The following is a 24,757-nucleotide window of genomic DNA, read 5'->3' as shown; positions in this document are numbered from 1 at the left end:
GTGTAACTTTCAGACAATGAGAAAGACAACATCTGCAATATGATGACTAGATGAAGTGAATGTCTGTTTACATGACTCCTGGTCAGGCCCTGTAGGACTTATTCATGAGGTCATTAGTTAGAGCTTCTGAATGCTAAGCTGACAGGTCAAACACCAAGACCGTACTGAGCTGAATTGTCCAACCCTGTTGGCGTTTGTGCATGCAAAGCAAAGAGGGCGTGGCAGGCAGAGAGAAAGCTAATGAGACATCCCTTATTGTCTGTCCTCCTTCATTCTCTGCGGAGAATACGACCAAAAATAAACAGCAGCCGAGCCGGAGAGACGAAACGCAACATGATCCCGGCAAATAATGATGCCGCAGCGGTGTCTGTTGGTGGAAAGAGCAGCTGGTAATGGCAGGAGTTATCCAACTGTGAAGACGCTTTGTCGCGAAGCAAAGTCCGCCCTGGATTAGCAAGCCATTCCCAAAGGGGGAGCTGTCAGGCGGGTCTGAGCTACGGAGCGCTACCCGCCGATCGCTCAGGCTTGAGAAAGACACCTGTCTGTGTTGAGCTAGGAAAGACCAGGTGTAGAGAAAACTCCAGCACTTACTGCCGTCATTACGATGCTACATTGTGGAAGGTTCCTCATTGATAAGGGATGAAGTAGAAAGGAAGATGGTGGTGTTTGGTTTGGAAGTTTTAAGCGATGTGGACTTACCAAACACCAGCTGTGTTGCTATGGTTACACTCTGTTTCTGGTTTCAAGGTGGACCAACACAAACATTTTTCATCATGGTGTAGTCCTTTTAATGGCATGCCAGAGGAAGTGTCAGAGTGACATCACAGCCCCACCCCCACCTGTTGCTGAGGACTACCAGTTAGCCGACAGAAGATGGCTGCTGGGCTTACAAGAAAGAGAAATATGCATGTTTTGGAAAATAGTTTAAAAACAGACAGTAATTATGTGGAAAATAAAGGCATGTTTGCTTTCAAAGTGCTTTACATAATCATAAAAAAATCACATAGTCATCAATTATGAAGCAAGCTATAAACATTACATTTAGTCAAATGCCATCATCAGAATTACTGATCAAGTTCCAGTTATTATGAGTGGCAAGGTGAGTCTTTAGCCTTTATTTAGAGGAACTCAATGTTCCGGTAGTTCTGCAGTTTGCTGGAAGTTTGTTCCAGATCTGTGGTGCATAGAAGCTGACAGCTGCATGTTTGGGTCTGGTTCTGGAGATGCACAGCAGACCAGAACCAGAAGACCTGAGAGGTCTGGAAGTTTGTTACCATGAAAACAGGTTTTTTAGTACTAAGGCAATAAGTGATTTTTAAACTAACATACAAAATATCCTTTTGTCTGCAGTTATTTCTCAAGTATCTGTTGAAAACAAACATTACCTAAGTTGACTAAGTGAAAATGCTGCATTACTTTTCATATCCTGTGTATATTGTCACAGACTGAAGCAGGCAGGAGCATATTTTGTTAAAGTCAAAGGCCTGCAGCTACAACACAAACTTTTTTCTAAGATAATAACATCAAAACATAAAAATATGTTTTGTCTTTGTTATTTCCTGATGCCAAGCTCCCAGGTTTACGTTGCGCCAACTTTCTTCTAACTTATCTGGCACGTCTGACGGTTATGTAAAGACGACTGAGCGAACAGATTAATGCAGATACATTTACTGTCCTGTAAGCGAGGAGCTGGGGGGAACATCCAGTTTTACGAAGGAGAAGGGAGGAGGGTGGTCCTGTTGGCGGTGGGGTTGGGGGAAGGATGAAACCGTAGATAAACGTGGGCGTGGAGAGCGAACGGTTCCACGTCAGTGGGCCGCTGTCGCGCGGCGCTGCTGACGTCCGCAGAGACAAAAATAGGAAGTTGTCCTGTGAAGCTCGGCGGGCTGATGCTCGTCTGCAGATAAGACTGACAGGTGTGGAAGGCTGAGAGCTGACAGCCGGCTCCACTTGAGATGTTTGTTGGTAAACTTTCAGTTTTCAGGCATATCTGGTTGGAGGCTGAGCTCCCAGCAGCTTCTGGTTCATTCTGTTCCCAGATGAGAAATGTGACTGCTGCTGGGACCACAGCAGTGTCAGAAACAGCTAATTAATATGCAAAGCTAATTAGTTTTCCCCACACGTGTGTAGGTTAACCCCCCCAAAAAATGCATTTTAGTTTATTCTGCTGTGTTTTGCAGTGTGTATTCATTCCAACATTTACATCCACGCAGAAACAGTTTATCATTGAGGTCTAATACAGGCGCAGGTTAACAGATGTTTGCTGGTGCGCTTTAAACTGAACAACACTGCCCCCTGGTGGATGACCGGTCCTAAAGCATGACAGCCTCAGGAATCGGCTCTCTGTAGGGATTCCTAAACTGTTCCTTATCATGGCACCTGAAAAAGGGTTAGCTTCTGGAAGCTAAGCCCATTTCCAAACCCACAGACAATGCTACAAAATATGCAAAGAAACATCAACTTTTAGAATGTTTCTTCTCAGTTTTATTCACTATTGAATAATTATTATATTTGTTTAACAAAAATGCTGCCTCATACTTTCTGATTTTAGATGGTTTTTGCAGCAGTGTGAGAAACTTTTTTTGTGAGAAACTTGTCCGTTTTGAAGCTGCTAGCTTGAAGAGCAAAGCAGCTTAGTAAATTTGACTGGGAGCCAATCAGAAACATGAGCATAGAAAATAACACTTCATTAACTTATTTTAACTTATATTTTATAATAATGACTTATAAAACTTAGAAAAAAAAACTTTTTAAAAAATCGAATTAATATATTTCTTGTGTTGTTTTTTTATTTTTGGAGTTTAAAAAAAATTGCTTTAACTTATCTTTCCTCTAGCATTCTGAGGCCTCCACAGCGCCCCATGGTGGCCAGAGTCGCTACTTTGAAAGATACTGCTCTGACATCACTCATGAAAGTAAATGTTGAACTTTGCTAAAAGTATTTTTTCACAATCTTCCGTGTATTTCATAGGACTTAATAAAGTTTAGTCTGAAGTGTTGCTCAGAACCTTGTTGCTGCTCACATGTTGGTCTAGTAATTGGTTTTAAAGTCTAGACCTGTTGATTAGTTGAAAGTTTTTAGGATGACCGTCCGCAAATGAACAGTGGGTTTTGATTTGGTTTCTTTAACCTGAAACCTCAACAGTGAAGGTGTTGCTGCAGGAATGCTTGTTTTAAAGAGGCAGTATTGCATAAAATCGACTTTGTTGAGCTTCATATCATGTTATAATGTTATTGTCTCATCAAAAACGTACCTGGAGTGTTCCCTTGATTTTTTCATGGCTATTTGAGCGAACCGCTAATCTCCATGATAACCACTGATACCATTGCAACTGTGGCTGTCCAAAACGCCTGGGCGGACCTCGCTCTGCCTTCGAGGAGCCTCTGTTTCCAAGCTTCAGAGTTTTCACCTCACACATCAGCCCTCCCCCCGCGACTCCTTCAGACTAGCTAGCAGCAATTAGCAAACACCAGCTGAGCTAATTATAGGAGCTTCCTCTCAGTGCAACGCTGGTTGTGAAAGGGTTAATAGAGGAGCCATTTTGTGATGACTTCCTGAAGGTGGAGTTTTAGAAAGAGTTTCTTAAAAAGACAGAGGCCCAATTTAAGGGCGTTAAATTACTAAGTCAGATTAATTTCTTTTAAGTCACAATTGGTAAATGCAAGACTTTTTAAGAAGTCAAGGTAACAGCTTCTTGATTGTGCTACAAAAATGATCAGATGTTGCTGGAAAACACATAACGCTGCCCCTTAAGAGGCCAGTTTCCCACTGACCTAGTCAGGTGTGTTTGTGACCGACCTGCAGGTGGACGGGATCCTGTGCCTGGCAGACATCTTGACCGATGAGAGCAGTGTGGAGGCTGCCCGGGCCGAGGCTGCGGCCGTGGTGGCCCAGATCACTTCACCCCACCACACCTCCACCCAGCACCTGGCCAGCTTCCTGGAGAGCATGCACGACATCGTCACAGCGCTCATCAGTGAGTGGTGACGCCAAAAACAATCTGCATCAACAAAACTTTCTGTTAATAATAAAAAATGTCTATTTGTTTCCCAACAATTTGTTGCAGCAAATGTTGATACCTATTTAAATGACTTAAATAGGTTGCTGTTTCCTCTCCCAGAGCTGTGCGAGAGCGCCTCCTGTGGCGAAGTGTTCCTCCTGGCCTCTGCGGCCTTGGCCAACATCACATTCTTCGACAGCATGGCGTGTGAGATCCTGCTGCAGCTGAACGCCATCCACATCCTGCTGCAGGCCTGCAAGGACCGCCAGAGGGTGGACACGCCCTACTCCAAAGACCAGGTACTGGAAGCAGCCGAAACGGGCCCCAGCACACACACACACACATATACACGCACACAGACACACACACTATTTACTCATCTTTTTTCCTTTTGCATCACTTCAACTTCAGGTGGTGACAATTTTGGCAAATCTTTCTGTTTTGGAGTCGTGTGCTTCTGAAGTCTTGCAAGAGCAAGGTAATCAGATTTACTGCTGCGGTTTCTCATTTCTGTTTACCATGTTTTTATTTTTTTGTTATTGTAGACCTGGACCACAAATCACTTGTATCAATGAATCTAATTTTTGGTTTCTGAAGATTTAAATTTTGGAACCAATTCATTTCTTGGGTTTTCATAGTTCATTGTGATGTCAGGGCGGCCATCTTGTTTGACAAGCATGTTCCACAGCTTCTGTTTATTTGAACTTTGAATTCAGGTGAATTTTTCAACAGAACGTTAGGCTAATATTTTTTACTTTAATTACGAGAATAAAGTCATAATATTACAGTTGTATAACAATGTCAAAATAATACTGGAATAAAGTTTTAATATTACCAGAATAAATTTAAAATGAAAATCTTGTGGTAAAAAACTAAAAAGTAAAAATGGGTCACCGTTGCATCTTTGATAATGTTCTCACTGCATAAGTAATTCCCTCTTAGTAAACGTTCTCAAATCAAAAGTTTAAGAACTTTTCTATGAATTTTTCTGTGTGAAATTAAATTTTTGTAACAAACGGAGAATTTCTTTGGGATTCATTTTATATGCATCTCTGCTGTCATTCAGCATGTTGTCGTTTTCCTAAAAAAAATGGCCCAAGTTGTTTCTTTTTTACTTACAGTTTTTTCTACAAAAATAATCATCACCTTCTTATTATGAAAAGATCATTCCGGCAAAAAAAAAAAAATCACTTTTGGCAAAAAATGAGTTAGGCTGTTATTTTAGTAAAGTGATGATATTAAAATATGGAAGTAAATATTAAACCCTCCTGCAAAAAATTGTATAAAAAAAATATGTGCTAAAACATTCACATAAGCTGAATGAATGGAGTGTAGTTATTTTTTATTCCACCAGAGGGCAGCATCTAGTTATCTTTGGGAGTTTGCCTGACAAGCGTTTGAGTATTAGTTAGTAACTCATCTATTATTATATTTGTTCTGCTCATAAATTATTTATAAATAACCAACTTCAAGCGACCTGAAGCATTCCTTATGTTTTGGGGATTGATTATTTTCCAAACTGCTCCCTATTATTACCGTTTTCAAAGTCTTTCTGCTGAGTAAAAGTGATGCTTCTGTTCTTTCTAAACGAGTCATCGTGTTTTTTCTCCTTCATCAGGAATAGAGAGGCTGCTGCTGCTGCTGGGGGAGAAACCGTCGTCCTCCAACCCGTCAGAGGTGGCTGCCTGCGAGCGCGTCCAGCAGAAAGCTGCGGTCACTCTGGCCCGGCTGAGCAGAGACCCCGATGTGGCCCAGACTGCCATCCAGCTGAAAGGTGAAAGGTCACGCCGCATTGGTTCTGCTCCTCCTTTAAAAAATAAAAACAGTAGAAAATTAAGTATTTAAAAAAGCAGAATTAAAAATGGCAACTGCTCTCTGAGTCCAGGGCTAATGACAAACTTCAATGTTTTAAAAAAGAAAGGCACAATCAGTGAAAGAAACAAAGAGCTATGTAAACTAAGGCAAATGTGCAAAGATGCTTTTAAATGTGCCTCTTTTGTCACACACTAGTTATTATGCTCCATTTATAAAAACAAAAACAAAAAAAGCTGACTCATCTATGACTTATCACAATTATGACTTCCTGTCGAGTTTTTATTTTTTTCCTTCATGGTATAAATCAGTTTCGGTATCTTGGTAAACTGTGTGCTTTAGCCTACATGTATCAGTTTGAGCTTGTTTGAATAAGAAAATTCACAATTAATTCAAACATGTGCACTCAGTTCTTGTTTTAAAAAAAGTCATCAAATATGTTTGTTGAAAGTCAGTAAATATTGTGAACAGAATAGTTCAAAAGTGTTTAATGTGATATTCATCACTAGCTACATTTCCATTACAAATGAGCACAAAACTTGTTAATATAACACAATTTTGCAATTGCGTTGTTCCTGTTAAATAAGAAACACAAGTAAAATTGTGAATTAGCTTGTTCACACGATAAGACAATAAAAAACATGCAGAGCCGTCATCCTACTTCCTCTCTTCTTCTTTGTCGTGTCCACCAGTAGTAACATCCTGTTGTTGATCACCTGACTCGTGATGCAGTAAAAAGTGTTTCTGTTGCAGTTTTGTGGAATATACTAAACTTGATACCGCTAAACAACCACCTCATCTTAGCACAAAAATATTTTATTGAAAGACAGTTATTTTTTAAAACACAGACATAAGTCACAAATGTATTTGATAACTCTGTACCATTACATCACACTTGTGACCAATAGCGTCACAAGCTAACAAACATGTATAAACAACACAACTTTAATTTGCTCAGTTTAATTAGGAGTATCGCAGAAAATCGAAAATAAATAGAGAAACTGAAACTGACTATCTTGCTCAAACATGTAAATATAAACAGCAACAAACCTTCTTTCAAATGGTTCAGAAAGTGCAATTAGGAATTACAAACATAACGTAAAATAAATAATAAATTATGACGTCGCTCAGCGTACAAAACATAGAATTAGAGTGAATAGATCTGCCCTTGTGGATTGGCCACATTGTCACCAATATCGATGTATAATTTTTGTCAATATTGGGACCAATACAGATTTTGATATTGGACCAGTATGTCTCTAATGGAAATACAATTAGTGAACATAAAACTTCTGACCTGCTCTGAATGTCTGGTTTTATTTAAATCCTGTCCATTAGAAATGATAACAGACAAAACAAGCCACAGTGTTTCATGTCATTCTTAAGAGCTATATTCTTAGAAGTGAACGTGTGTGTGTGTGTGTGTGTGTCTCCACTGTGTTTAGCTGTCCCTCGTCTCATTGAGCTGTGCCGCTCCCCCACAGAGAGAAATAACAGTGACTCCGTTCTGGTGGCCTGCCTGGTAGGTGGAACATGTCGGCGGTTTCTATATGCTTCTGTGCTTGTTCTTTCAGAGCTCCGAATGGCTTTCGAATGACCCTGTGTCCTCAAGAGAAATAAAAAGTCTTTCAAAACATTCAAATTGCCTATTCCATTTAATGTCAGACATTCTCCTCTGTAGCCATAAAGGATCTCTGTGGCGTAGCGGTAGAATTATTTGGTAGATGCGCTGAAGATGGGTGCAGAGAGCCAAGGTCCAACTTAATTACTTATATGAGGCAATGTTTGAGGCATGGCAATATATCACGAGCTCGGTAACTTGAAGCCGAGATACAGAAGAGGCTCCGCATCGTCTTAAACGTGTTGAGTCGCAGAATGTATATAGAATAAGAAAGAGCTTTGTCCTCTTCTGAATCCATCGATCATAATGATTATGATGTGGTGATTTCAAGTGCACGTCGGCTAGAGGATTAATTGGGCTGAGAAATGCCCCTACTCGTCAGTCTTTTCACATTAATGCGATTCCATTTTATCCCTTTAGCCAGGGGTTTGGCGGTGCCAGCGTAGCGTCTACGTCGGCCTTCAAAGGACACACAGCTTCTTACGGATCATTTCCAACCTTAAAGTGGCAGTGTTATGCATTTTCCAGGCATATTGTTCCATTTTATAGCACAGTCAAGTAACTATGTTGCCTTCAGTTGTTACAACTTTTTTTTTTTTAATTGGGCCTCTGTCTCTTTAAAAAACTCCTGCTCATTCTGAAACTCCGCCTTCAGGAACTTAACACAACATTGCTCCTCTATTAACCCTTTAACATTTTTTTTAGCACTTAGCAACAACCCAGACACAGAAGTCAGAGGTGTGTGCAACATAATCAATCACCCGGCCAGAACAAAATTATAAAACATAATTTAAGGAAGCTATCATGCAGATAATTTGCCCCATGGAATTTTAATAATCAAGGTACTCAAATCATTCAAGGAATCATTATAGCCCTAGTCCCATCATATCGTTTTTTGAAGAAAAAATGAACTCCCACTGGACCAAGAGAAGTGGCTTTACGTCGCTGTTTGTGGATGTGCATTAGATTTATGGATCTACCAGAAATGTGCAAAAAGGCTCCCAGTGGATCCTTTGTATGTTAAAAAAAAAACAAGAACAAAAGACGCGATTAATTCCGTTAAAATTTTTAATGTGTCAACACTTTAAATTTGTTATGTGTTAACTTAAGCATAGCACTTGATCAAAATTAACGTGCTAATAATAGATTTAATCCAACATGTTGTCTTTCGCTCTCATCCATTGCAGTTGTTTGTGGATGTGCGTCAAATTTACGGGCGTACCTTTGAATGTGTGCAAAGGTTCTGGCCAGAACCTTTTTATGTAAAAAACAAAAAACAAAAAAAAGGCATTAATTGCATGAAAATTTACTTACAATTAGCTTTGCTTAAGTTTTACACTTAAGCTAAGTGTTAAAATCTATCATTGATTAATCAAAATTAATTATAGATTTAAGCCAAAAAACACAAAAGGTCTGACTCTTTGCACCATACAGCCCAAGTTGTATACCTCTGTTTTACGCAATGTTACAGAAAATTACGTAGTGTTGCTGCAACCACCCAGAACAGCAAGATGTCAATGTGATCTCAATGCGCAGCATTATTTCTGCCCATGTCTAATGCTTGTGTGTCTCCAGGCGGCTCTGAGGAGGCTGGCGGCAGGCTGCCCGGACAGCATCGAGGAGGCCGACCACCACCAGCTCATCAAACCACGGCTGGTCGACTCTTTCCTGCTGTGCTCCAACATGGAGGAGAGCTTTGTATGACGAGCCGCACATTGTAGCCCTGAAGGAGGACGTCATCAGAGCCGTATCCACGCACATCGGTTTGAACTTTCAAATAAAACTTTGTCTGTTTTCGCCGAATTCGACCGTGGATTTGGCCGCACGGAGTATGCAGAACACATAATTATATGCATGCCTAGAGATGAATGTACGGCTTAACAGGACCACAGACATTGTAAATGTATTCATTGTTTACAGTGCTTAAGGTTAAAAAGAGCTTATCGATTTATTCCGTGGAAAATTGAATATGCCAGTAATTATTGTGCAAATTCTGGATTTATTCTGTCACTGTGCGGTTTCTTTTTGTTCTTCTTGACCAAAGGTGTTTCAAAGATTGTCATTGTTTGTGTGATGAGTGTATTTTACCTGAAAGGTTACATCATTTGAATGTTTGTTTAAGACAGAGTCAGAAATATGAGGTGATTGTCTTGGTTAAAAAAATAATAATAATAAAAAAAAAACATTGGCACATTATGTTATTTCCTTAAACCTATTTGCCATTAATTTCAAATATTACAGTTGCAGCTGCGAAATAAATCTTAAATTAAAAAAAATGCTTTTATTTATATAGATATACCATTATTGTATGCAATGCATTAAATAAAGACATTCTTTGTCAGAGAGTTGAATGTGTTCTGTTTTTTTTTTGTTTTGTTTGTTTGTTTGAGTGGTATATGTTTTTGGTTGAGTCGTTATAGTAGCCGATCACATACAGGAGAGAAACTTTTATTAGTTTGCAATCTGAGCAGCAAAAGGTAAAATGAAGAAGAAAGTCCCATTTCAGTAAGAGGTTGGAGGAGAGAGATTTGACTACAAGCTCAAGTATGTCTGAATGCTCTGTGTTTCATTGTGATTTTTAAAAAAATATTCTTAAAGTTGTAATAACATTTTCTTTTTATAAAATAATTTATCCTTCCTTTATCCATGCAAGACAAGACTATGTTTTTTGACATTTTTCAGGAATACTTTGCCCATTAATTAATTAAATCTGTTTTGCATTTCTGACTATTAAGTAGATTAAAAAGAAAAAAAAAACAGCAGGTAAGTCACAGTCATGCAAAAGGTAAAATAGGGTAAAAAAAAAGTGAATTTGTATTTTTATTATTATTATTATTATTATTATTTACTTGCAGAATAAAGTTGAAATATTTAGAATATAGTGGACGTGGTGATGCAAAGGCCCATAAAACAACATTTTAAGTTCAGACTAAAACTGAAGATTAGCGGGATTTTATGCCTCTTTGAACAGGTTGGGATATGTCTGTTGGGCTACACAAATCAAATACATGACATTTGTTTTGCACAAAAATATTTTTTAGATTATGTATATTTTGTCTGCTGACTTCTGCCTATTTTCAGAATGGGCTGTTTTAGAGCCTTGTTGCTTTAAATCCAAATAAGCTGCTGCTGGCCACACCTCCTGACTCAACCTTTAACTTTTATTGGCTGCAAACAGATGTGCAATAATACAACTGTACATCTTTGAAAAGCAGAGGTAGAGTCTCTTGCACAATCAACAAGAATGCACCACGTGGTTTCTGGATGGTAAGTCAACAGCAAAACACTTGTCTTTTTCAGCAGCCATTGTATAGTGAGTGCATACAGCGGTAAAACCGAGCTCAGGTTGGGTTGATGGGTAATACTTTATTAGTCCCACAAATGAGAAATTTAACATTGCAGCCAATACTCCACAAATTGCCGTTGCTATTAGTTTCCACTTTTGTTTCTATTAGCTTACTTTGTGTTGTTATTGTGATTTTGTGATGTTGCTGTGGGCTCTCATTGCTTCAAAAATCAACTCATAAAAGGCTCGATACGCTATTACTTCCGTAAACAATGCGCTGCTGTGTGACGTTAACGTTCTACTTCTGCGCATGCGGGTCGCTTTCGGACGTAAACCATTCACGCAGAAGTCTCATTGCGGTTGGGTTTAATTTAGTAAGTATGAACGAAGACACACACACACACAATAATAATAATAATAATAATAATAATAATTTCAGAAACGAAAATCAGAATTGAGCATAAAGAACTGCTAAGTGAACGAATAGCCGTAGAGGACAAAGTGAAGCTGCATCAGTTCCATTTCCCTCTCTGCTCCTTATGTTGCTAACTTTCGGGTTGCTTTGTGTAAAGGTATCTGGTGAATAAAAAGTTCTGCGCCCAACTCGAAAAGATATTGAACTGAGGAACAAGCTGAACCACCCAGCCTCCTCTCAATAAATTCATTAAAAAAAAAAAATCTTCTTTAAACTCACGAATGGTCTTGGACGTGATGCAGAAAGCAGCAGCAAAGAGGCTATGTGGAAAACCTCGCGCTTTGTATTGTCATCTCTTTGATTCTTTTTCTTCTCCATAAGGCTTCCTCTCCTCGGAGAGACAATTGAGGGTCCTCTTGCTTTTCTTTTTCTCACCTAAGGGCATATGCTGAGCCTGGACTTGTTACACTCCAACCACGTATCGAGACAATTCAAATGCTTCGCGCGCGCGCGCGTGTGTGTGCGAGCGAGCGAGAGGGGAGCGCGCGCGTGTGAGTTGTCCAGCTGTACACGTGGGACCGCGTTCAGAGGCTTTTGTGATAGAATATGCTCCTGCCTCGCTTTGTTGAGAACCAATGAAATATGTATTGACGCAGAGGAGGACTAAACAGACAGCCTAAAAACACAGGTTCCTTTGATATTGTTTTGCCTTGACCATGACCACGAGGACCAAGTATTGTAGCTTTTGAGTTTCTCTCGGTTTTTGCGCTCCTGAACTTTCACTTTCCTCCCTTTCCATCGTCTTTGGTACACATTGTACGTTCCGTTGTAGACCTCCTCCACGAGTGAAAAGGGCCAAAGTTACAAGGTGGCGACTGAATGGGGACGAGAAAAGAAACACCAACGAGGCTTTAGCTGGTTTTATTTTTATTTTACAGGAAAACCTCGGTGAATATCAACACAATCCCTCTTGTTAAAACCGATAAAATTAATTACGCGTGCATGAATAGGCAATGCTCCCCCGCCCCCCAGAGTCAAACTTTCTGTCATCTTCTCAGCCTGGAAGCGTATGTCAGAGACATTTTGTGAAAGAAAAGCATCTTAAGAGTTGGAATGCAGGAAGACACTTCTCCCTTTAAATCTCTCAGGGTTTGAATATTTTATGTGTCACATCTTTTTTGCCCTTTTTCTCGTCTCTGTCTTGCTGTTTTTAATTGAGGGAGCTGAAAAATGATAGAAACCTTCGAACTTTGAAACGCCTTTCAGAATCAGACGCGTTAGCCTTTGCTTTTTTTTTGTGAAACTCTCAGATTTGTGTGAAGAGGAATTCCTTTGGCTGACAGGCTAAAAGTGATACAACATCCCGTTTCCACTGATTCCAGTCCTAATCTCCATTTAGTCAGATTACAGCTTCTGATCCCTGATCAAACCAAACTCACTCTGGGAGACCATACAAAAGAATATTTATCAAAATCAACTAAATGGCTCATTTAGTCATTTTTTGCATTATGTGTCCACAAGCTTTGCACTTTTAGAAAGCATCCATGAACATAAATTTTCAAACTGGCCTCAAATTAGATTTATGTCAGGACTTTAGCTGGGCCATTCTAATAGATAAATATGCATTGATATTTTATTGTAGGTCTGGCTGTTTGTTTAAAACATATTTTATAGCCACATCGTATCATTTTATAGCACAATCAAGTAACTATTCAGTTATAAAAATGCTGCATATCTATCAAAAACAACTTAGGAAGTTTGACTTTGTAATTTAACACCTTGAAATTGGACGTTTATCTTTTTAAGAAACTCCTGCTTTTTTTGAAACTGCGTTCAGGAAGTCATCACAGCATTAACCCTTTAACAAAGTTGTTTTTATATATTTGCACTGAGGAGGAGCTCATATAATGCACTCAACAGTTCCGCTAGGTGTTTGCTAATTGTTGCTGGCTAGTTTGAAGGAGCCAAGTGTGGGAGTCGCAAGTTGGAGCTGGTCTGTCAGGCAGAAACTTAGAAACCGCAGCTCAATGGAGGAGCTGCATATCGAAGGCGGTGCTAGGTCCACTCAGGCGTTTTGCACAGCTGAATGGTTGCCATGGAGATTAAATTATTTATCAAACATGCATGAAAGAATCAAAGCAACACTCCAGATATGTTTTTGATGAGGGAAAAACCTTATAACATGATGCTCAAAAAAGTTGTTTTTTGTCCACTTGAATAATGTCCTGCCACTTCGGGAAAGCAACTAAAATTCTTGCAGACCCAGAATAAAAAAGCTTATATGTGTTGGAAAGTCAATAACATGGCCAAAGGAATTAAATCATTTCCCCACAACACTAGTAAAATAATACAATACACACATACAAACACACACACACACACATTTCTCTCGCTGGTCCCATTGGCTTCTTTTCACGCGTCGTCTTCATTAAGGTATTCCATTCCACCCCGGCCCCATTACCAGCCAAATATATTTAAACACACGGTCACACACGCACACATGGCGAAATTCCACTTTTCTCTCTCTGTCTAAGCATCTCAGAGGATTTGAGGACAGATTGTTTCTCCACCAGACGACCGAGCGACTGAATTTTATTTATTATTTTTGCTAGCTGCCCATAACTTGCAGACAGTAGCGAACCGCCGGGCTGCGTGGACAAACTGTCAGTGTCCGCAGTTATGACGGAACATATCGTGTTACAGCCCAGCATCCATCGCCTTTGGGTTTTAAACGTCTGACAAGACTTAAGTGTGTTTGACGCCAGTTTGGACCGGTAGCAGTTTTGTCTAGTCTCTAGAGTGTTTATATTTTTAGTGACATATTAGTCTGTTTTGGTTTTTTTTTTCTTTTCCAATTTCCAAAATGTTGACCGTGTGCTAAGTGAGTTTTTTATTTTTTTATTCCCTCCCTTTGGATTTTAGTTGCTTTCCCAAAGTGGCGAAGATTGCCTGTCGCCGCTGGGCATTCTCGACTCGAAACACTGATTAGTTATCACTTCATGACAAAATATATACAACAGTGTCAACAATTAACTTTTAATTTCCTGTCTCATTTTTTGAAACGAGTAAATATTTAAAAGAGAATCAAATTTTACAACAAATTTTTGGAAAGTTGAGTTTATTTTCATGAGTAACAGCCAGGCCTGATTGCTGCCAGACCAGTACAAACAAGGAACTTCTTAAATAATATGACAGTATTTTGTATTTCAGTGTTTACTGAACATTATAAATTACAAATAAATGGTAAACGTTCAAAAGAGTGGGTAGTAGTATAAACTTAAGTCCATGAATTGTTTTAAGAACAAATTGTTGTCATGTCCCTTTTTGTTATCCAAAGAAGACATAATTTTTAATGAGCAGTGATTGGAAAAAGAAGCTTTAGTAGAGAGGACGTTATTTAAAGTGCCACGTTAATTCTTGTCAAAGAGGCTCTTACTTTGAAGAAAGAAAGGAAGTAGTTCTTTGGTTGCCATGAAGTAGTCAGCAGCTACTACCAACAAGCCCGGTTTCTTTGGTGACGTGACAATCAAACTCTGATGTGGACCAAAATGGTTAACTCTGGTCTGCCTAAAATCCAAGGTCTCGATTTGGGTGAAGTGAACTCTGGTGCGGTTCAAATGCCAAGCAGACTGGACCACTGGAAGAAATACTACAAATGCTAAAATCTGACACCACTCCATTGTTGTTTACATTTTGTTAAGAGAAAAATTGCACTCTGTGTCTTTTAGAGGTTTTTGTGTCATTTCCTTGCCACGGTGCTGCCACAGCCCTGTAGGCCACATGGGCAATACATGGGCCCTATATGGTGGTGGGCCCACATGGGTTTGCCCATTTAGGGCCCATGTAGGGCCCATGTAAACTGTGGCCCTATATGGGCAAACCCATTTGGGGCCATCGTGGAACCCACGGACAAACCCATATGGGACCCATATGTATGCCCAGCTTTCCCCCATATGGGTCCCACCTAGGCATGCTGGCAGGGAGGTGAGGAGGTAAGCAGGATTTTCAATTGGTTTGGTTCATTTGACAAAGTGCAGTGTGAAAGCGAACCACACCAGCTGGAAATGCAACAAATGTTGCAACTTTCCCAATCAACCTGATACTACCAGACTATTAGGCATTAAAACATCCTTAGTTTCATCTGGGAAAGCACATAAAGGATCGTTTTTAATGTTGCTTTTTACTATTTGGACTACCTTACAATACAACATCTTGAAATTGCAATGCACAAACAAAATGATCCTACAATTAATTTTTTTTTTTTAATCTGTGGTTTGTCAAATATTTACCAGTTTTACCTGAAGATACTGCTAAAATCTCACCTCATTCTTATGAACATGTGTTGAATGTATCCTTACTAAGCTATTGCATTTTTTTTCTATAGGTGAAAATGTCCATCTAACCAAAAATAAAATAAAAAACAACAAACAAGAAAAACAACCCCTGCATTTCTATTTCCTTTCTCTGTAACGTCCCGACATTCCTATCACGTCCCAAATCAGATAACATTTCCACTCGGTACTCGGCGCCTTTCATCTAGTCAATTTAACTTCAAATATGTGTTTATGTGGCTTCCTTTTCTGTTTGCGTTTCCCCTGCCCTGTGAAACACCTCCGAAGGATTTCATTTACCAGAGCAGAAGAAGAAATGCTTGCCCTCTCCACCGGCTGCCATGCGGAAAGCGCTGCTCAGCTCTGCTCACCCATAAGTGTGGCAACATTACCATCTCTGCCTCAATTGCTCTCTGACACAGAGTGAGGTGGGGTGTTGGGATAAAAGGGGGGATGTCTGCGCCTAACAGCCCAACTGGGGAATTACTCAAACATGCCGTACAGTAAAATTGCCGTCCTCTATCCTAATAGATTGCCGCGTTGCAGAGCTTTAAAACAAGATCCACTATCATTACTTGTTTAATTCCTTCTATTGGAGCGTGTGGCTTCGGATTTCTTCTTGACTTTCTCGTCGGCTGATCAAACGAAGCCCATTGAGCGTGAACAGGTACGGCGAAGTGGATGTTAACAAGACGGGGTACTTGACCAATGTTTTTTCAAATACAGTACAACGCCCACCCCCCTTCATCAAAAGAAACCCAACAGCAGCTCTGAGGGCAGAGCTGTGTGATTTTTCACTAGATGAAAGTGAATATGTAATTAACATGCTATAATTGCTGGCAGTCTCGCTTTTTATTCCAAGATAAAGTGATGCGGCGCTCGCTCTAAAGCCAAGGTCAAGGGCCCAGCCTCCTGTTATACATATTTAATGGACAAAGACAAAATGTGACCGTGTGGCTTACACTATGTCTTTACATGAAGCTGTATAGTATAATACACTTGCTAGTCGTTCAATAAATCACTGCCAAGTGCTGGTCAAAATGCATTATTCATCATTTTTCTATGCATCATCGTGGCTATTTAAGGTTGCTTTAAATCTGTAGAATAGACGCTAGTCAGAACAAAAACTAAACATTGAAATAAAATGACCACCTTTTAACTTGTCTTCTTATTCAAAAACATTAAGAATTCTGAGTTACATTTCATTTCCTCTTAACATATTTTCTGTCTTCCAGTTTTTTTTAAACAGTGATGACAGTGATCTGTCATCTGTCACTTCAAGCAAACGCCCTGAACTTTTTAAACTTAATACAAAGAGTACATTGGAAAGCAACTAAATCAATCAATCAAAAAAAAAAAAAAATTCCATCAGAGCATCATCTCTGGCTTGAAAACCATAATCAGTGAATCTCGCTGTGCTCCAGAGATATGAAGGCTTTGGAGCGCAACTCTACCTGTGCTTCAGTTAACCATAGAATTGCACAAATTGAAATTATGAAAATAATTTTGCATAATGTAAACATAATTTGGAAGAAACTCACGTTTGTCGATTCATTTCTTGCGCTAGAATGAGGTGTTTTTTGGCCATGTCAAAATAGGTGTATTTAGCCAAACTGCAATGGACACTTTTTGTTTTTTGCATCACATGATAAACATCCGGATGCTACTACTGGTGGAAACAACAAAGAAGACGACAGGAAATAGTAGGATGATGGGGTTTTTTGTGGGGGGGGGAGGGTGGTTTTGGACAATGTGCAGCTGGTTCGACCAGAGCTGTCACAGCATCTCACAGTTCATAAAAAAGTTGTGTGTTATTCCAACATGTTGTATCCATAGTTCTTCTCTAAAATCGCCGACTGCAATGTCCCCAAAACGCTCCCGTAGCCACTCCCAAGTGAAATGCCTGAATAAGACGCTGATGTCTCCTCTGATGGATGATAGTTGATGAGCGCCAACACCATGGCTGAAATATGAATGTATCTCATGTAACTATTTACATCCATTGCCATGATTTTAATGACTTATCATGAGTACAAGCTTATTCTCGTGTGATCTTAACTTAATTTCGTATTATTTATTACTACAATTGCAAAGTTGTGTTTTCAACAATAGCAGAAAGTTGATAAAGATTTGCACACATTTGTATTGGAAACACAGCTGTTGTATCCACATTAACAAAAGTAAAATAAAGATGCATATTAAATATTATGTAATCTTTTGAATTTTCTTTCTTCTATGAAGAAAGAAAATTCTTCTTTCTTCAAAGAAAGAAGACTTTGAAGAAAGAAAGTCTCATGGGAGTCAAATGACTCCCATGAGTCATTTGACAGGACAAATGACTCATGGGAAGTTAGTTTTTTATTTATACTTTTTTTAAAACTTTGCATTTAGCAAAATTCTCAACTGGACATTCAGTCATAGTGTTTATTTGTCTGTAATAATTATACAGTTGTTTAAAAGAAACAGTACCTCATGGTCTTCTACTTCGAGGCTCCATGTGGGCAAAAACATGACAGAATTTTACGATGGTGACAACATTAAAAGAGAAACTGGCTGAGATCAGATTTAGAAATACATTTAGGTTTAGTGAGTTCTTCGGTGCATGGATGACCTCATCTGCTGCGGCTTGAGTGGCTTGGCGGCCTGGCAGGGCGCTAAGGAAGTGGCACACACCGTTTTATTTTACAGACAGAATACAGCAAGTCAAGACTGATGCTTAATGCCTTGCAGGTGGTTTTGAAGATGCTTACGCCACTCAATGACGTTACATTGTTTAGAGAACACCAGCTTTATGTATATATGTAAAAGTAAATATAAATTTACCAAAACATTCTTTCATTTTAGTTGTTGGGCATCACTTTAGACTTACTTGCAGTATAAAATATACTCTGAGAAGGACTGTGCATCCTGTAGGGCTGATGGAGCCAAATCCGGACCCACCTAATAGCTTTTCGTTTTATGAACAGTGGTGCCACCAAAGGAGAACAAGGGGAGGCCAATTCATCAATTTGTCTAAACAGCCAGTGAAAAGTTTGCTGGACAATAACTTGTCCCAGAAATGATTGTGATAAGCAGTTATATTGTTATTTTGAGTCCATTTTCAACTCCTGTAATAACAAGGGCTTATTAATGCAAGCATATCCACTCACAAGATTGAAAACAACTAAAGAACGTTTAACACTGGAACTGGAAAACATTTTAAATATTCAAAATAAAACAACCAAAGGGACAATAATTACAAAGGATTATGAATTCTCAAAATTGCATTTCAAAAAATAATAATCACTCAGCTTAGACAGGGAAAACAGGCAAAAGCGGCAGGTAGCGCAAACTATTTTGTACTCTGTCAAATGTTTGCAGCGTTTTTCAAAATGCTGGGTCTTCAACAATATGGAGCTGGAAACTGCTGTTCATTGTGACAGATTACACACCACTACTTTATAGCTTTTTATTAGTTATCAACAGGTGACACAAGAAAAATTGGGAAACAATTAAAATATTTTAATCTATAACAGAATAATAACAGAAAGGTCCATCCAAATGAGTATTGACTCATACTCATACTCATGAGTATTGACAAAGTGGAATAAAACCTACAGATTGTAAATGACATCAAAGTGCAACAGAAGAAAATGAGTACAATACTCATTCCAGTGTCCCATCCACACAGCTGATCTCTTGGTGACGATTAATTGCAGATGCAAAGTATTTTCGTGGCTCTTGTAAATCAGCAGCACTTAGCCCCCCCAGCCACTCGCCTCCTTTTCCCGAGAGCCGACGCCTGATTCCTACATGTCACCCTCTCTACGTAGTGAAGAGACGGCGGGCGTCATGTCTGTCCTCGGCGGTCCGCGGCAGACGTGAGAGTTAGAGTGTTAAATGGACTAACTGCTGCCTTTGTCACCGGGGGCCCCGCCGGTGTCTCAAGCCCAGTGATTACTGCCGACCCACACAAAAATTACGTTTGTCTGACAATAAAATGGGACACTAACCTGTCTGAAAGCCGTCTCTTATTTGCCTAGAACAAACGTTTGGCTTCGGGAGAACTGTTTGACACACTTTTCCCCTTGAATAAAGAGAGAAGGCGAAGTCATCCGTTGGCTCACGGTAATGGCCTCTCATTGTTGGCCAGTGAGGATGTGGCGCTATTCATACCGGTGGATGATTGAAAAGAAAATTGAATCTCTTTTGATGTGATAAATGTGTCTATTACTGCATTTGCACACAAAATGTCTGTGGAAATTATAGTGGGGAGGCATGGCTCAGAGGGAAAAATACATAGGGAAGGCATATTGGCTAGATTTTGATTGGAGCCGAAATATAAATATACTGTACTGGTAGTAAAATGAGTCCAAGCTCCCTGATTTTTTTTTTCCACAGGAACTTCACAAATGAAAGGCCTTGAGAGCCTCAATTGTAAGACTATATAAAAAGGTTAAATGTCTACAAAGCGCTGCTGTCTCTCTTCTCCACGAAAAGCTCTTTGATAAAGGACACAACTGTTTGCCATGCAATGAGAGGTTTAGCTGTTGTTTGTTTTTTATTATTATTATTATTGTTATTATTATTAATTTGAAGAACTCCTAAAGGACAGGAAAATGATGAGAAGGAGGAAATGGAGACATTGTGGTTTATGAAGCATTTCAAAATGAAGGACAGTCATTTAAATTTCAAAGGCAGCTGACAAAGTACTGAGTACGACGGAGTATTAGGGCTGCGCTATGAAAATAACAAAAGTGAAATTACGACAATAAAGCCGCAATATTACAAGAATTAAACTGTACAAGGAAAAAGAACATTCTCTTAGTATTACGCGAGTAAAGTCATAATGCTACCATAGTCATAAAATTCTTGTAGCATTACGACTTTATTCTCAAAATATTTATTTTATTCTTACATTATAACAACTTTATTGTTGTGTTATTTCAACTGCATCCTCATGAGTTATTTTGATTTTATTCTCGTACAAGTTTATTCTTGTAGTAATCTATTTTTTATTTTCTCTTAATGCTGCCTCATAATATAGAGTAAAATTTCTGTGTAAACCATATGAACATTGGTTTTCGTCTGTTAATGATTTATTTGGACCATAAGCTTTTCTTCACAGAAAGATTACGTAACTAATATCTTCAGCGAATAAAACCAACAACACCAAAGTGTGCAGTGTCTACAGAAAGTACTCAATCCCTGGGACTTTTTGCTGCTTTCACAAATCAATCATTATTAACAAAATAACAAGAAAAAAACCTACTTAAAAGTCTTAAGGCTTTCTGAAGCCCCTGATCTGAACTCTACTTACAATTCGTGGTTTGTGCCATGAAGGCGACCGATTCTAATAAACTACCAGCGCTGCCAAAAAGCTTTAAGAAGTTTGACCTTGAGGGGTTGAGAGGAAAAGCCAGCTAAAATTTCAATCCTGCACATCTAATTCTTGTTTCCAAAACTCTTTGACGAGGTATGCTGTTTAGTCAATTCATCTGAAAAATTGGTTTCAAGGTTTAAGAAAAATAATTAAAAAAAAAAAAAAAAAAGGAATATGGCATTCGTGGTCCTGATGACTGAATGTAGACATGCTTCATCAGTATTTCTATCACATATTGTTCCTCAAAGAGTCTTTGTTAATGTTTTTCAAAAAGTTACTTCTTTTAAGGAAATTTTTCGAAGGAAGTATTTGGAAGTAGTTTTTCTTGGATTATTACACTTTCAATCAAATTATTCTGATCTTATTTGGTTTAACAGCTACTTAAATGCCAAGGTCATTTTCAGAGTTCAGGCTCTCTGTATTTGCTCATAGTAGTTCTCTATTGAACCTACAGAGGCAAAGAAGAGAAAAAAAACAAACATCACATCCTATTAAAACTCATCTCCTTTGCAATAGATTAAAAATAATGTTTTCATTTCATAATTCTTTAACATTGATGGTATGGAAATAATTAAATACTTTTTTTCTTTCTTGTTAGTTTTCAATGCTAAAGCGCTGTTTGTTCCTTATTTGTGGCACAAAAACCTCATTAATCATCCATTATTGTGTTTTGTGTGTTTCTTTGATTGGAATTCCAAGTATAAATGATGCAATTAAAATTCCATACCTTTTAATTTATCAAGTCTCTGCCAGAGATCTTGTGAAATATGCACTTTGTGTTCTCGTTCATATTTATGGCGTTGACTGGAACATCTGCGGTAATCACTGGTAAGTATAGACTCGCTGTGGTAAGAATCCCACTCACTACAATCACCCTCTAATTTTTGTAGCGCAGTACCTTTTGTCTATTTTCTTATAACTGTTTTTTAGGTTGTCAAACTGCTAATACACACGTAGACAGCGATGAAGGTGTCCATCTGAATGAGATCAGGATCATGAAGCAGTTAAAATGGACAAAAACAACCTGCAGCTACATCTAGGGTTTCCTATCCACAGCTAATGAAAAAGTTCGATAGCAGCACATCTCTTCATCCAGCTGTGTCGCTAAATTTCCGGCTATTTACTTAACTTGGTCCGCGATGTTAATGGTCTGCCTTTTAATTCTGCTGCAAATTTTTTGTTTTTCTTGGAGGCTAGATCTTGCGTACTTAGCTCCATATGTCAGCATTTTGGTTCCAAAGTGCTGACATATATAGTATTCTTTAACTGTCCCAGAACACAAAACACATACTGGTTTTTCACCTTGAAGTACAGATATTTGTTTCCCCATTGTTCAAATTATTGAAACAACAGTCTGCGTTGCGCATTGAGTTTTCTTTTCTTGGATATTTTCAGGTTAGCTTGACGATGTCTCAGTTTTATTCACTGGCAAAATCAAAAATCGGATTGAGGTGAAGCTGTTGCACTCTGGTGGCGAGAAGCCGTAACGTCTGGTAGCAATCGGAATACACTGGGAGATGTAGTTTATAGTCAATTCGTGTTTTAAACTTATTTTAAGTCAGTCATGGGCCTATCAAACTGTGGGGGGTCCACACAAAGTGACGTGGTCACATGTGGCTTACTGTACCCATTATCTGTTCTCCATAATTCCCCCATTCAGCTGTGTTTGAGGAGACGCATTCACAGCAAATAACACACACACACACACACACACACACACCGAATCCAGCCCTCCATTCTGACCCTTACATTTTTAATCAGCACACTCATCCCTCTTTTTAATACTCAACATCTTTGATGATGAGACGACCTTTGATGGCAAGTGAATTTTATTTGGGTCTGGAAGCCTGCAAAGCATACGGCTCGAGACGATCAGCGCGTTCGTGACTTCTAGGCAATTACTGTAATGATGCAAAGTGGTAAACACTGGGCCAGCACGTAAATAATTTAACAGGCTGAAAACATGCTGCTCCAGTGTTTACCAAAATCCGTTTCAGTGCTTACAGACTGATCACGTGGGAACCTTTCATGGCATTGAGCTAAAAGGAGAGGTCATGCTTGAACTGCTTGATTGTATGATATTTAAATGTGACGGACAATAGCTCCAGCTTTTCTTTGAACTCTTCGCTCAGGCCAGGAGAGCCAAACGTAATGCATCTGAAAAATGTTTAGAGAGCGAAAGTCTTTTAATTGGCCAGACTTTTCGTGTGTTTATAGAGTCGTTTTAAATGGAGCTCGGTAAAATAAACTGTAACCCGAGTTTCTCATTGTTGGTAAAATTTTGGAATCAAGTGGCGTTACAAAGTGTCCATCAACGTTGCAGGAAAATTTCATGTGCCTTCATGAGAAAAAAAAAAACTTGAAACATTCAGTTTTACAAACTTACTTTAGGATTGTCTCTAAGTTAAGGCACAGAGGAAGAACATCCGTAGACTGATTTTAATGTTTTGGTTTTTTTTACAGGAATTTTTAGTTTTACATTAAATGTCTTTTTAAATTAAAGTTAAATGTCATTAACTCCATAGAGTAAAGGAAAATGATTCATGGCCCTTAAACTTTTCCACATTCCGTCACAAAGTAGTCTGTAAGTTCAATAATAATATGTGGGGTATTTTTTTATTTTTATTTTTCATTGAAGGCTTAATGTACTTTTATATTGAATCCCTTTTATTCTGACAATCTTGCATAAAATCCAATTCACCTGCCAGCCTACGGAGGTCATCTAGTTAAATGGAGTCCATCTGTGTTTACGTAGTTTTCAGTTTGTCTTGTTATGGCCTCAGAAGTTTGTAAGAGAAAATCAGTGAACACAGCCTGGCCATTGCCTTCCACTTGATTCTCATTTCCCATCACTGTTCCTTGTGGGATTTCTCCCATTGAGCTGGATTTCTTGAGTAAAATTTCAACTGGGCCAATCAGCAAACAGAAGGAGAAGGCTTCTGCGCTGTTTTAGAATTGTCACTGGGATGTAGTTTTAGCAATCGCAGTGGAGAAAGTGAACAAAACTGCTCCGTTCATGCTGGCTACACTTCCAAATATTGAGCAGGTAAAGTCGAAACAAGAACAAGCGCCTTGTTCGGCTTAACGTATCTCTCTTCGCAGTGGGGGTTCATTGCTTACAGCACATGCAATTTCTGGAAACGTTAGATTTGGGTAAAATCAGATCCAATGATTTAAAACTTCAACAGAGTCCACGCTCCAGGAAGGAATCGTTTCTTAATAGCGTTTAGTCCAAACCCTCTGGACGAAGGAAAGCGTAGAACAAGAGGCTGTTTTTTTACGAGGCTAGCTTACATGTCACAGCATGGTATCAGAATCAACTTTATTGGCCACAATTTTTTAGAAAAACAAGGAATTTAATTTTGGTTACAAGTGTTTACAGCAGAATAGCATGTGCATGTATGGGTATCTACATCAGTTTTTGTACTAAGAAAATTTTAAAAAGGCGCTTTGGGGTAGTGTAATGTGATTTTTTTTTTCACAGCAGAGCTCAAACCAAATCGGGATCTTTGTTCACGCCCTGTGTTCATTCAATCCGTCTGAGGTTATGCTGTTTCACAGAGCAGTTTCTGCAAAAAACATTTTATCTCTGCATGTTCCACGATTTACAGCAATGCCCTGAAAATGTAGTTCTACAAATTCTTGGCTCACCGAAGATGAGCACTAAGGCATGACACGTTTTTCAGATTTTTCTTTGTATTTTTTTCTTTAAACTATGTATCTCTTTCTTTCCTCTTTAAGTTTATGTTCTATTTTATGTTGGTCTAACAAAAAAAATTATAACAAAATACAAAATCAAACATAAAGTAAATTTGTCTTGTGATCAGAGAATATGCTAAATAAATTAAAGGGTATGGCTATTTTTGCAAAGCACTTTCAATATTTCTTTCTTTCTTCCATCTATTACTATCATTTATGGGCTAAAGTTA

At 38.7% G+C, this 24,757-nt stretch overlaps 2 protein-coding genes across 2 annotated transcripts in view; both read left to right on the top strand.

Moving 5' to 3' along the window:
• The window catches only part of insc (INSC spindle orientation adaptor protein), a 34,723-nt gene extending 24,944 nt beyond the window's left edge, over window positions 1–9,779 (top strand). Inside the window, exons 7-12 of the mRNA XM_007565980.2 lie at window positions 3,806–3,977; window positions 4,122–4,300; window positions 4,413–4,479; window positions 5,620–5,775; window positions 7,259–7,335; window positions 9,010–9,779. Coding sequence (XP_007566042.1) covers window positions 3,806–3,977; window positions 4,122–4,300; window positions 4,413–4,479; window positions 5,620–5,775; window positions 7,259–7,335; window positions 9,010–9,138 — 780 coding nt within the window. The 3' untranslated portion in view covers window positions 9,139–9,779. The remainder of the gene's footprint in view (window positions 1–3,805; window positions 3,978–4,121; window positions 4,301–4,412; window positions 4,480–5,619; window positions 5,776–7,258; window positions 7,336–9,009) is intronic.
• Window positions 9,780–11,022: 1,243 nt separating this feature from the next.
• Window positions 11,023–24,757, top strand: part of LOC103147571 (ethanolamine kinase 1) — a 45,634-nt gene continuing 31,899 nt past the window's right edge. The window contains exon 1 of the mRNA XM_007565979.1: window positions 11,023–11,094. The gene's annotated coding sequence lies outside the window, so the exon portion shown is untranslated. The remainder of the gene's footprint in view (window positions 11,095–24,757) is intronic.

Source organism: Poecilia formosa, unplaced genomic scaffold (assembly GCF_000485575.1).
Source record: "Poecilia formosa unplaced genomic scaffold, Poecilia_formosa-5.1.2 Scaffold185, whole genome shotgun sequence".
NCBI lineage: Eukaryota > Metazoa > Chordata > Actinopteri > Cyprinodontiformes > Poeciliidae > Poecilia > Poecilia formosa.
This window is presented reverse-complemented; position numbering and strand designations above follow the sequence as displayed.